The sequence below is a fragment of the Oncorhynchus keta genome, chromosome 16 (assembly GCF_023373465.1).
Source record: "Oncorhynchus keta strain PuntledgeMale-10-30-2019 chromosome 16, Oket_V2, whole genome shotgun sequence".
Taxonomy (NCBI): domain Eukaryota; kingdom Metazoa; phylum Chordata; class Actinopteri; order Salmoniformes; family Salmonidae; genus Oncorhynchus; species Oncorhynchus keta.
Genome location: NC_068436.1, coordinates 14,583,159 through 14,595,855, shown reverse-complemented (window position 1 = coordinate 14,595,855; position 12,697 = coordinate 14,583,159). Strand labels below are relative to the sequence as shown.

Genomic DNA, 12,697 nt, shown 5'->3' with positions numbered 1-12,697 from the left:
CTACCTCAATCAGCCTGAGTAACCAGTGTCTGTATGTGGCGTTGCTACTTTTATAGCCTCGCTACTGTATATAGCCTGTTTTTTTTTACTGTTGTTTTATTTCTTTACTTACCTATTGTTCACTTAACACCTTTTTTTGCGCTATTGGTTAGAGCCTGTAAGTAAGCATTTCACTGAAATTTTTATTCGGCGCGCATGACAAATACACTTAGATTTAATTTGATTTTAATACATGTGTACCTGTGTGAAATAGGACATGAACTGTAGAAGCACCCACAAAAATATTACAACTCAAGACACTAACATGAAATTGTATGGCCACAATGGCTGAAAATGGAAAAATCTTGCAAAATACATATTCAAAATTGTGCCAGAGTTATCCATCCCTAGATAAATACCTTCTAAAATGATTCCCTTGAATTTCAAATTGAGTGAATTGTGAAGACAAGAGCTCAACCACGACTAACTGCTACCACCGTGTGGCCTTGATTAGTACTACTTTTCTAGAAAGGGGCGGTGTTTAACGTCACAGGAAGTAGGAAGTGAACGAAGCAAAAAAAACAATACCCACTGGGTTTCACTAGATAGCACAGCCACGAAGTCAAAAGATTTATGAAAATAAAAATGTGCTTTTTGGTCTTACTTTAAGGTTATGTCTAGGCATAAGGTTAGCAGTGTGGTTAAAGTTAGGGTCAATGTTAGGTTTCATATCACATTTTAAGAAGATAGAAATGGGCAGAGTTTCCCACTTTGTGACTGTGGTAGCTAGTGAATACCAAAACACTGGTAGGTCAACGTGTGGTTGCTTTGGAGTATCTAATGACAGAATTATCCTTATTTTCTTTATTCCAAAAATTAATACTCAGTTATGAAAGTGTATGGAGCAATATTAGAGGACAACAGCAAAGCTGAACGAAGCAGATTTATGTTCAAATAGCTAGCTGTCAAGGTGAGTTCTCCATTGTATGTACACGTTTTGTAACTGTTCAGCTATAGGCTACTTGTCAATCAGTTACCGGTGTATGTACTGTATGTATGCATATGTCCATTCGTTTCTACTGGAAGAATTTGCTCCTGAATGCCACAACCTCAAACAGTCTAAATAGCCCAACGTGAGTGTCATAGAGTAATCAGCATCAGCTTTGTTTTGGTTCTGTCTTGTTGAATGAACTGAAATGTGTCACAAACCTCTACTGAATGCCTGTTGTCTAACGTTACATCATTATCAGACTCTCTCCCCTAGAGAAGGGACCAGTGCCAGGCAATCATGGGACCCTCAGTACTCTTTCCGCTTCTCCACGGCTTGTCCTCCCCCTTACGAACTGTCACCCCAACATGGGGCCGATGCCTCCTCCGCCAGCTACGCCCACCATCCTGCACTCGTACCCCTTGTACCCCCTCATTCCCTGGGCTTAACTCCCAACACATCCGTGGTATGTGTGTGGAATCCACCCTCAGCTACATCAAGGAGCTGAGTCCACCAGAGCAGAGGCTGTTGAATAAGCTGTATGAAGGACTGATCTCAGGTCAGCGGGCCAGTCTGGCTGAGTCCATTACCCTGGTGGAGACCCAGCATCCCAGAAAGAAAGAGCTGGCCCAGGTCCTGCTACAGAGAGTACTGGCCCACAGGAAGGAGCAGGAGAAACAGAACGGAGGGAAACCCCTGGCCTTCAGAGTGGGTTAGTATGTGGATTGTTATGTTCAACATTGTTGTGTCTATGCCCAGTACATAGAATGCACGCAGACCCAATAATATGTGAACATTTGAACTAGTGGCTTGCAGAGTCCTTAAGAGTTGGAACGCTTGAATTGGTGGCTGCAATGTGGGCTTTTTATTGAAGATTTTTGTACTCCTACACTTGAGGTAGCTAAGTCTAAACTACCATATGAGGAAGAGTGTGGGCTTGGTGTACGTGCATGTTTGTCCTCTGTGAGGTGACGCCTGTCTGTAGGTCTCTCTGGCCCACCTGGAGCTGGGAAGTCCACCTTCATTGAGGTGGTGGGGAAGATGCTCACAGGACAAGGACATAAAGTCTCTGTTCTGGCTGTTGACCCCTCATCATGCACTACAGGAGGTATGTTTCCACATCATTCTACATTTTATTTTTTTCAATGTTTTTATTTCACCTTTATTTAACCAGGTAGGCTAGTTGAGAACAAGTTCTCATTTACAACTGCGACCTGGCCAAGATAAAGCATAGCAGTGTGAACAGACAACAACACAGAGTTACACATGGAATAAACAATAAACAAGTCAATAACACAGTAGAAAAAAAGGGTCTATATACATTGTGTGCAAAAGGCATGAGGAGGTAGGTGAATAATTACAATTTAGCAGATTAACACTGGAGTGATACATTATCAGATGGTCATGTGCAGGTAGAGATACTGGTGTGCAAAAGAGCAGAAAAGTAAATAAATAAAAACAGTATGGGGATGAGGTAGGTAAATTGGGTGGGCTATTTACCGATGGACAATGTACAGCTGCAGCGATCGGTTAGCTGCTCCGATAGCAAATGTTTAAAGTTGGTGAGGATAAAAGTCTCCAACTTCAGCGGTTTTTTTTTTTTTGCAATTCGTTCCAGTCACAGGCAGCAGAGAACTGGAAGGAAAGGCGGCTAAATGAGGTGTTGGCTTTAGGGATGATCAGTGAGATACACCTGCTGGAGTGCGTGCTACGGGTGGGTGTTGCCATCGTGACCAGTGAACTGAGATAAGGTGGAGCTTTACCTAGCATGGACTTGTAGATGACCTGGAGCCAGTGGGTCTGGCGACGAATATGTAGCGAGGACCAGCCGACTAGAGCATACAGGTCGCAATGGTGGGTGGTATAAGGTGCTTTAGTAACAAAACGGATGGCACTGTGATAAACTGCATCCAGTTTGCTGAGTAGAGTATTGGAAGCTATTTTGTAGATGACATCGCCGAAGTCGAGGATCGGTAGGATAGTCAGTTTTTCTGGGGTAAGTTTGGCGGCGTGAGTGAAGGAGGCTTTGTTGCGGAATAGAAAGCCGACTCTAGATTTGATTTTAGATTGGAGATGTTTGATATGAGTCTGGAAGAAGAGTTTACAGTCTAGCCAGACACCTAGGTACTTATAGATGTCCACATATTCTAGGTCGGAACCATCCAGGATGGTGATGCTAGTCGGGTGTGCGGGTGCAGGCAGCGAACGGTTGAAAAGCATGTATTTGGTTTTACTAGCGTTTAAAAGCAGTTGGAGGCCACGGAAGGAGTGTTTTATTGCTGTGTTTGTGCATGGTATTTCATCAGTGTTGTGGGGTATATGTATTGGTTTAAATGGGTCTGTTAGAATGCCTCGTAATGCCAGACAGACTCTTGCACCGTAACAAGTGGGATTTTGTGAACATTGACATAACCATTCCTTCTTGTTCAATGTTGTTGAACATCATTTCCTCATCACAGGAGGTTGGTGGCACCTTAATTGGGGAGGACAGACTCGTGTTAATGACTGGAGCGGAATCAGTGGAATGGTATCAAATACATGGTTTCCAGGTGTTTGATGCCGTTCCGTTTGCTCTGTTCTGGACATGTATTACGAGCCGCCCCCCCCCCTCAGCAGCCTCCTGTGTTCCTCACATATATCTTCTTCAAGCTAGGCAAAGGATTATTATTAAATATTGATAGCTATACTGATATACTACCACTTTCACTTTATGTTGGTGTTACGCATAAATCCTCCCCCTCTCCCCAGGGTCTCTGATGGGTGACAAGACTCGTATGACTGAGCTCTCCAGAGACATGAGTGCTTTCATCAGACCCTCCCCCACCTCTGGAACACTGGGAGGAGTCACCCGGACCACCAATGAGGCCATAGTACTGTGTGAGGGGGGTGGCTACGACATCGTTCTGGTAGAAACTGTAGGTGAGGAACTCAATGGTTGAGTCGACTGTTTTTAAAAGCCTCAGAAGGGACAAATCTCCACCTGGGATAGGCCACCTGCACAGTTTTTATTGAACCAGATTTAATCTCATTGTGATTCATGCTTTGCATCTTCTACATTACGTGGTTTATAAAGTCTAAATGGCATGAAGGATAAAATGATGAAATTATATAACATAGCTCATAGCTTATTAATAAAATTCCTATGGTATCTAGCGTTTCATAAATACTTGGTTTCATTGTGTGTTGTGTCCTCAGGCGTAGGCCAGTCAGAGTTTGCGGTGGCTGACATGGTGGACATGTTTGTGTTGCTGATCCCACCAGCAGGGGGCGATGAACTACAGGTCAGACCTCCATCACACTCCCCTGTTACAATGCCATTAAAGAACCTGTGAATATCTTGTGACATTGAATATCTTCTGATATTTACAGACATTTTTGATCATTTAAAGGAATTATATCCATTGATTCTTGATGTATATAAATGTCTCATGAGATTAGTTCAACTGGCTTTAAAGTACATCCCTGATTCCTCACTCCTTTCATATTTGAAAAAGAAACTAAATGGTTTCTTTCCACCCTGTTGTCTTCACTTATCCTGTCTCAGGATGCACTTAAGTATTCAAACAGGATCACAGTCCATCAATCAGCTTAGACGTATAGACATAAGATTTACATCCAATTCTTCCTCTGGAGATCAATAAAGTTGATTCAAAGCACATCATGTTGGTCACATACACATATTTAGTCATTTCTGTGGACACACCTACTCATTACATTTTTAAATGTTTTTTTCCCTTTATTTGTACTATTTTTTTACATTGTAGAATAATAGTGAAGACATCAAAACAAATGATATAACACATGGAATCATGTAGTAACCAACAAAGTGTTAAAGAAATCTAAATATATTTGATATTCTACAAAGTAGCCACCCTTTGCCTTGATGACAGTTCTGCACATTTGGCATTCTCTCAACCAGCTTCACCTGGAATGCTTTTTGAACAGTCTTGAAAGAGTTCCCACATGCTGAGAACTTGTTGGCTGCTTTTCCTTCACTCTGCGGTCTAACTCATACCAAACCATCTCAACTGGGTTGAAGTCAGGTGATTGTGGAGGCCAGGTCATCTGATGCAGCACTCCATCACTCTACCTCTTGGTCAAATAGCCCGTACACAGATAGGTGGTGTGTTTGGGTCATTGTCCTGTTACACAAACCAGGTGGGGTGGCGTATCGCTGCAGAATGCTGTGGTAGCCATGCTGGTTAAGTGTGCCTTGAATTCTAAATAAATCGCTCCGCGTCACCAGCAAAGCATCATCACACCACCTTCTCCATGCTTCACGGTGGGAACTATACATGCGGAAATCATCCCTTCACCTGCTCTGCGTCTCACAAAGACATGGCGGTTGGAACCATAAATCTCAAATTTGAATTCATCAGACCAAAGACAGATTTCCACCGGTCTATTGTCCATTGCTCGTGTTACTGTCTTTCAAGCAAGTCTCTTCTTCTTATTGGTTTCCTTTAGTAGTGGTTTCTTTGCAGCAATTCAACAATGAAGTTGATGTTGAGATGTGTCTGTTACTTGAACTCTGTGAAGCATTTATTTGGGCTGCAATTTATGAACTTATACTCTGCAGCAGAGGTAATTCTGGGTCTTTCTTTCCTGTGGCGGTCCTCATGAGAGCCAGTTTCATCATAGCTCTTGATGGTTTTTGCGACTGAATTTGGAGAAACGTTCAAAGTTCTTGAAAGTTTCCAGATTGACTGACCTTCATGTCTTAAAGTAATGATGGACTGTTGTTTCTCTTTGCTTATTTGAGCTGTTCTTGCCATAATATGGACTTGGTTAAGACCATCTTCTGTATACCACCCCTACCATGTCACAACACAACGGATTGGCTCAAACGCATTAAGAAGGAAAGAAATTCCACATGAACTTTTAACAAGGCACACCTGTTAATTGAAATGCATTCCAGGTGACTACCTCATGAAGCTGGTTGAGAGAATGTCAATAGTGTGCAGAGCTGTCATCAATGCAAAGGGTGCCTACGTTGAAGAATGTCATATACACTACCGTTCAAAAGTTTGGGGACCACTTAGAAATGTCCTTGTTTTTGAAAGAAAAGCTTCTTTTTTTTTGTCTTAAAATAACATAAAATTGATCCGAAATACAGTGTAGACATTGTTAATGTTGGAAATGACTATTTGTCATGAGAATTTTCAATTCCAATGATAATAACTGACAATCAATAGCTCTGACCAATCCCCGAGATCTGTAAGACCATGGGTTTAATAATAATTAGTCAAAGACTCTTATGCAAAAAGATAGTACAGTTTATTCAGAGAACGTTCTGAAGTCCATTATACAAAGACATCCATTTTATAGCTGCGCACATACTTCCACACAAACAGTAGGTATCCTACGCACATACTTCTACACAAACAGTAGGTATCCTACGCACATACTTCTACACAAACGGCAGGGTAGCCTAGTGGTTAGAGCATTGGACTAGTAACCGAAAGGTTGCAAGTTTAAATCCCCGAGCTGACAAGGTACAAAATCTGTCGTTCTGCCCCTGAACAGGCAGTTAACCCACTGTTCCTAGGCCGTCATTGAAAATAAGAATTTGTTCTTAACTGACTTGCCTAGGTAATTTTTTTTTTTTTTTTTTAAACAGTAGGTGAGTTTTATCTCTATAGTTCTCACCACTGTGTATCACTACCCAGCCGACAGTTCCATTCCCCTGAGATTAGGGAAACCTTGAGAAGTACTCCCTATGCTCTCATAGGCTCAGAGGCCTAGTTCAAACACAGTTTAACTGTTCTTCTGTATTTTCTTAGGCACCCACATACAAGTTAAAATCCTACGCTAATTAAACAATTAATTAATTAATTAAACAATGTATTTGTACAGTGAAGAGGCGACTCCGGGCTGCTGGCCTTCTAGGCAGTGTTACTCTGTCCAGTGTCTATGTTCTTTTGCCCATCTTAATCTTTATTTTTATTGGCCAGTCTGAGATATGGCTTTTTCTTTGCAACTCTGCCTAGAAGGCCAGCATCCTGGAGTCGCCTCTTCACTGTTGATGTTGAGACTGGTGTTTTGCGGGTACTATTTAATGAAGCTGCTAGTTGAGGACTTGTGAGGCTGAGTAAAACGGTATGCATTATTAAAGTGACCAGTGTTCCATGACTATGTACATAGGGCAAGCAGCCTCTAAGGTGCAGGGTTGAGTAACCGGGTGGTAGCCGTCTAGGGACATTTTGTAAAGTTCAGGGCACAGTACTGAATCTGTGTGTGTTCTCCATTGCCAGGGCATTAAGCGAGGCATCATCGAGAAGGCAGATCTGGTGGTGGTCACTAAAGCAGACGGAGACCTGTTAGTACCAGCCAGGAGAATCCAGGCAGAGTATACCAGCGCTCTGAAACTGCTCAGGAAGAAATCAAAGTCCTGGAACCCTAAGGTGGGTTGTATTGGGTTGAATGTTTTTTGTCTGAGTGGTAGTGCGAAGGGGTTAAACCTATGTATAAATGTGCTTCAAATAGCTGCTCAGGAAAAAGTCCAAAGACCTGGAACGTGGTTCGTGTTGGGTTATGGGAGTTTGTGCTCATACTTTCATATGCACAGAATTAAGAAGTAAAAACAGAAAATGAGAAATAAATGCATGCCTGAACAGGCAGTTAACCCACTGTTCCTAGGCCGTCATTGAAAATAAGAATTTGTTCTTAACTGACTTGCCTAGTTAAATAAAGGTAAAAATAAAATAAAACATGTGACAAAAAATAGCAAAACATGAAAAAGATCATATTGCCTCAAACTCCAGGAAACTGCGCGTTGGAACCTGATATTCTTCTTCATATCCTCTATTGGAGAGCTGTGTTACATTTCCCCTGAAAATCCTTTTTTGCCGCCCTCAACTCTCCACACGCGCACATCACCAGAGCCGACAGGCCGTCCCACTGCACAACAAGGTCAGCTGACCTGGGGGAGGGGGATAATGTGATGTCATCATCAGGGCACTCTAGTCTGTCGCAGTGTTCCCGGGGTGGGGAGGGGGTGCTCTCTGCATGTCTCCCCGCCCTGGGCCGAGCGTTGTCTCTTTGTCTCAGACCGACAGCGCGCGGCTCAATGCAGCATCTGCTCACCTGGCACCCTGCCAAAGTCCCCTACCGCCACCCACCCACCCTTCTCCCTCCCTCCCTCCCTCCCTCCCTCCATCCCCCTCTTCCCCCCCACTCTGAATAGAGAGCTGCTGTGTCATGTATTTTCCTGATTAGCAGCCCACCCACTCAGATGAGACTCCCAGACCTGTCTCGCTCTCTGGTTCTCTCTCTTTCTTGCACTCTCTCTGTTTTTCTGTCTCTATTTCTCTCCACCCCTCTCTCTCTTCATCTCCATCTATCTCATCTCTCTCTGTTTTTCTGTCTCTATTTCTCTCCACCCCTCTCTCTCTTCATCTCCATCTATCTCATCTCTCTCTGTTTTTCTGTCTCTATTTCTCTCCACCCCTCTCTCTCTTCATCTCCATCTATCTCATCTCGCTCTGTTTTTCTGTCTCTATTTCTCTCCACCTCTCTCCCTCTTCATCTCCATCTATCTCATCTCTCTCTGTTTTTCTGTCTCTATTTCTCTCCACCCCTCTCTCTCTTCATCTCCATCTATCTCATCTCTCTCTGTTTTTCTGTCTCTATTTCTCTCCACCTCTCTCTCTCTTCATCTCCATCTATCCCATCTCTCTCTTCATCTCCATCTATCTCATCTCTCTCTGTTTTTCTGTCTCTATTTCTCTCCACCTCTCTCTCTCTTCATCTCCATCTATCTCATCTCTCTCTGTTTTTCTGTCTCTATTTCTCTCCACCTCTCTCTCTCTTCATCTCCATCTATCTCATCTCTCTCTGTTTTTCTGTCTCCATTTCTCTCCACCTCTCTCTCTCTTCATCTCCATCTATCTCATCTCTCTCTTCATCTCCATCTATCTCATCTCTCTCTGTCTCCATTTGTCTCTCTCACTCTCTGGCCCTGTTCCTCTTTCCACTAGTACCAGAGGCAGCAACACTGACTTCAGGACAGGAGATATCCACCACAGTGATTTTAATGGGTCTCCACATGGTTCCTCTGCCTCTCAATATTAGGTTCAGGGGAGGGGACTTTGGAAGGCTCCCTTCTAGCGGATTAATCATTTTGACTGTAGCTTTGTAAGACATTTCTACAGTATTTCCCCATGTCAGAAACACATTTCTATTGGCACACTTAAATTGTGAACAGACCAATTTATAAATGACTAGATAGAATACAGCTTGATAGTGTGTTGCACCATTGAGATATGACTTCACACAGTTCCCTTTTTGTAGTGCCGTCACTCTCATTCAAGCACTGATCAATAATGAGTTGTTTAGCCCTTAAATCAAGGTACAAATCTGTTGTTCTGCCCCTGAACAGGCAGTTAACCCACTGTTCCTAGGCCGTCATTGAAAATAAGAATTTGTTCTTAACTGACTTGCCTAGTTAAAAAAACACTTGTGTTGTCTGAACAGGCCTGAGGTGGATATGGGGAATACAGACACCCCACTGGGTGTGTGATATCTGTGGTGTGTCACTGTGCCTGCATGGGGATTGATTGCCAACTACATGGCGGTCCACACGTGTGCGTTCATATACAGTACCAGTCAAAAGTTTGGACACACCTACTCATTCCAGTGTTTTTCTTTATTTTACTGTTTTCTACATTGTAGAATAATAGTGGAGACATCAAAACTGTGAAATAACACACATTGAATAATGTAGTAACCAAAAAAGTGTTAAACAAATCAAAATATATTTTAGATTTGAGATTCTTCAAAATAGCCGCCCTTTGCCTTGATGACAGCATTGCAAACGCTTGGCATTCTCTAGTAGTAGTAGTCGCCTGGAATGCATTTCAATTTACATGTGTGCCTTGTTAAAAGTTCATTTGTGGGATTTCTTTCCTTCTTAATGCGTTTGAGCCAATCAGTTGTATTGTGACAAGGTAGGGGGGTATACATAAGATAGCCCTGTTTGGTAAAGACCAAGTCCATATTATGGCAAGAACAGCTTAGATAAGGAAAGAGAAATGACAGTCCATCATTACTTCAGGACATGAAGGTCAGTCAATCCGGAAAATGTCTAGAACTTGGAAAGTTTCTTCAAGTGCTGTCGCTAAAACCATCAGGGGCTATGATGAAACTGGCTCTCATGAGGACAACAGGAAAGGAAGACCCAGAGTTACCTCTGCTGCAGAGGATTAGTTCATTAAAGTTAACTGCACCTCAGATTGCAGCCCAAATAAATGCTTCACATATTTCAAGTAAGACATCTCAACATCAACTGTTCAGAGGACACTGCGTGAATCAGGACTTCAAGGTCGAATTGTTGCAAAGAAACCACTACTAAAGGACACCAATAATAAGAAGAGACTTGCTTGGGCCAAGAAACATGAGCAATGGACATTAGACCGGTGGAAATCTGTCCTTTGGTCTGATGAGTCCAAATTTGAGATGTTTGGTTCTAACCGCTGTGTCTTTGTGAGACGCAGAGTAGTTGAGTGGATGATCTCCACATGTGGTTCCCACCGTGAAGCATGGAGGAGGAGGTGTGATGGGGTGCTTTGCTGATGACACTGATTTATTTAGAATTCAAGGTACACTTAACCAGCATGGCTACCACAGCATTCTGCAGCGATACGCCACCCCATCCTGTTTGCGCTTAGTGGGACTATCATTTGTTTTTCAACAGGACAATGACCCAAACACACCTCCTATCTATGTAAGAGCTTTTTGACCAAGAAGATGAGTGATGGAGTGCTGCATCAGATGATCTGGCCTCCACAATCACCTGACCTCAACCCAATTGAGATGGTTTGGGATGAGTTGGACTGCAGAGTGAAGGAAAAGCAGCCAACAAGTGCTCAGCATATGTGGGAACCACTTCAAGACGGTTGGAAAAGCGTTCCAGGTGAAGCTCGTTGAGAGAATGCCAAGAGTACAACGCTGTCATCAACACAAAGGGTGGCTACTTAGAAGAATCTAAAATATATTTTGATTTGTTTAACACTTTTTTGGTTACTACATGATCTCATGTGTTATTTCATAGTTTTGATGTCTTCACTATTATTCTATGTAGAAAATAGTACAAATAAAGAAAAACCATTGAATGAGTAGTAGGTGTGTCCAAACTTCTGACAAGTACCGTATGTGAGAGTATATGTATGTCAGTATGCACTGTGTGTATGTATGTGTGTGTGTGGGGGGGCTTGTATTACTATCCTTGTGGGTACTGAAAATCCCCAAAGTTCACAAATTGATAGTTAAACAAGAAAAATTCTCCCTTGTGGGGCCATTTCCCACATTCCCACTTGGACAAAGGCTATTTTAAGTTTAGGGGTTAAGGTTAGGGAAAATTAGGATTTTCCATTGAAATACATTTTAGGTCCCCACAAGGATAGTAGAACATAGTATGTGTGCTCACTGGTCCTTAACCATGTGTGTGTGGGTGGTTCTCCCCCCCCCACCAGGTAGTGCATGTGTCATCCCAGACAGGCGAGGGTGTAGCAGAGCTGTGGGGTAAGATGGAGGCCTTCCGCTCAGCCACCCTGTCCAGCGGGGACTTCCAGGACAGACGTAGGGCCCAGCACAAGGTGTGGATGTGGAGCCTGATCCAGGAGAATGTCCTGAGGCACTTCCAGGAACACCCTGCCGTCAGGGGGGAGCTACCCCAGCTAGAGGACAGGGTCACCAGGGGAGCTATATCACCGGGCCTGGCGGCTGATCTGTTACTGAAGGCCTTCACCTCTTCTTCATCATCCTCCTCCTCACAGTGACCTAGCTGAAGTGGAGATCTAATACCAACAGCATTATCCATATACTGTAATATTGATTACTCTTCTCGCCTTGTCTCTCAGGTCACTGCTCTGTAAGGACGATTGATTGTTGATGAGAGAAGGGAAGGAATTCTAGGTCTTGGTCCCCCTCCCAATCCCACACACACAACACACTGCCTTCAAATTGAAACACTGACCTACTTCCTCATACAAGTGACTTGACATTGCCGTTTATTGGTTTATACTTGAAGAGTATCAATGGATGCAGTTTTATAGATTTTATCATAATCAATGAGTTGAATAAATTATGAAATGAATTAGATAATTGTGGGCGTTTTCTGTTGCTGAAATGTTTGTGTGGGGACGTAGCTGCTGAACCAGGGCTAGGAAGCTTTGTGTGGGAACGTAGCTACTGATCCAGGGCTAGGAAGCTTTGTGTGGGAACATAGCTACTGATCCAGGGCTAGGAAGCTTTGTGTGGGAACATAGCTACTGAACCAGGGCTAGGAAGCTTTGTGTGGGAACATAGCTACTGAACCAGGGCTAGGAAGCTTTGTGTGGGGACGTAGCTGCTGAACCAGGGCTAGGAAGCTTTGTGTGGGAACATAGCTACTGATCCAGGGCTAGGAAGCTTTGTATGGGAACATAGCTACTGAACCAGGGCTAGGAAGCTTTGTGTGGGAACGTAGCTGCTGAACCAGGGCTAGGAAGCTTTGTGTGGGAACGTAGCTACTGAACCAGGGCTAGGAAGCTTTGTGTGGGAACGTAGCTACTGAACCAGGGCTAGGAAGCTTTGTGTGGGAACATAGCTACTGAACCAGGGCTAGGAAGCTTTGTGTGGGAACATAGCTACTGAACCAGGGCTAGGAAGCTTTGTGTGGGAACGTAGCTACTGAACCAGGGCTAGGAAGCTTTGTGTGGGAACGTAGCTACTGAACCAGGGCTAGGAAGC

The 12,697-nt window shown here is 43.4% G+C and overlaps 1 protein-coding gene across 1 annotated transcript; it reads left to right on the top strand.

The window, feature by feature from the left end:
* The first annotated feature begins 553 nt into the window (after positions 1-553).
* On the top strand, positions 554-12,062 carry LOC118378513 (methylmalonic aciduria type A homolog, mitochondrial-like). The gene is made up of 7 exons (XM_035765505.2): positions 554-949; positions 1,230-1,679; positions 1,953-2,075; positions 3,716-3,886; positions 4,163-4,248; positions 7,222-7,371; positions 11,440-12,062. The coding sequence occupies exons 2-7, from the start codon at positions 1,268-1,270 to the stop codon at positions 11,743-11,745; spliced, it is 1,248 nt and encodes a 415-aa protein (XP_035621398.2). The 5' UTR covers positions 554-949; positions 1,230-1,267; the 3' UTR covers positions 11,746-12,062.
* Positions 12,063-12,697: the final 635 nt, after the last annotated feature.

Bases quoted from the DNA above. Each gene is read 5' to 3' on its own strand.
- LOC118378513 (XM_035765505.2), top strand. From the start codon at position 1,268: ATGGGACCCTCAGTACTCTTTCCGCTTCTCCACGGCTTGTCCTCCCCC. The intron at 1,680-1,952 runs GTTAGTATGTGG...GCCTGTCTGTAG, and splicing joins ACCCCTGGCCTTCAGAGTGG to GTCTCTCTGGCCCACCTGGA. The intron at 7,372-11,439 runs GTGGGTTGTATT...CCCCCCCACCAG, and splicing joins CAAAGTCCTGGAACCCTAAG to GTAGTGCATGTGTCATCCCA.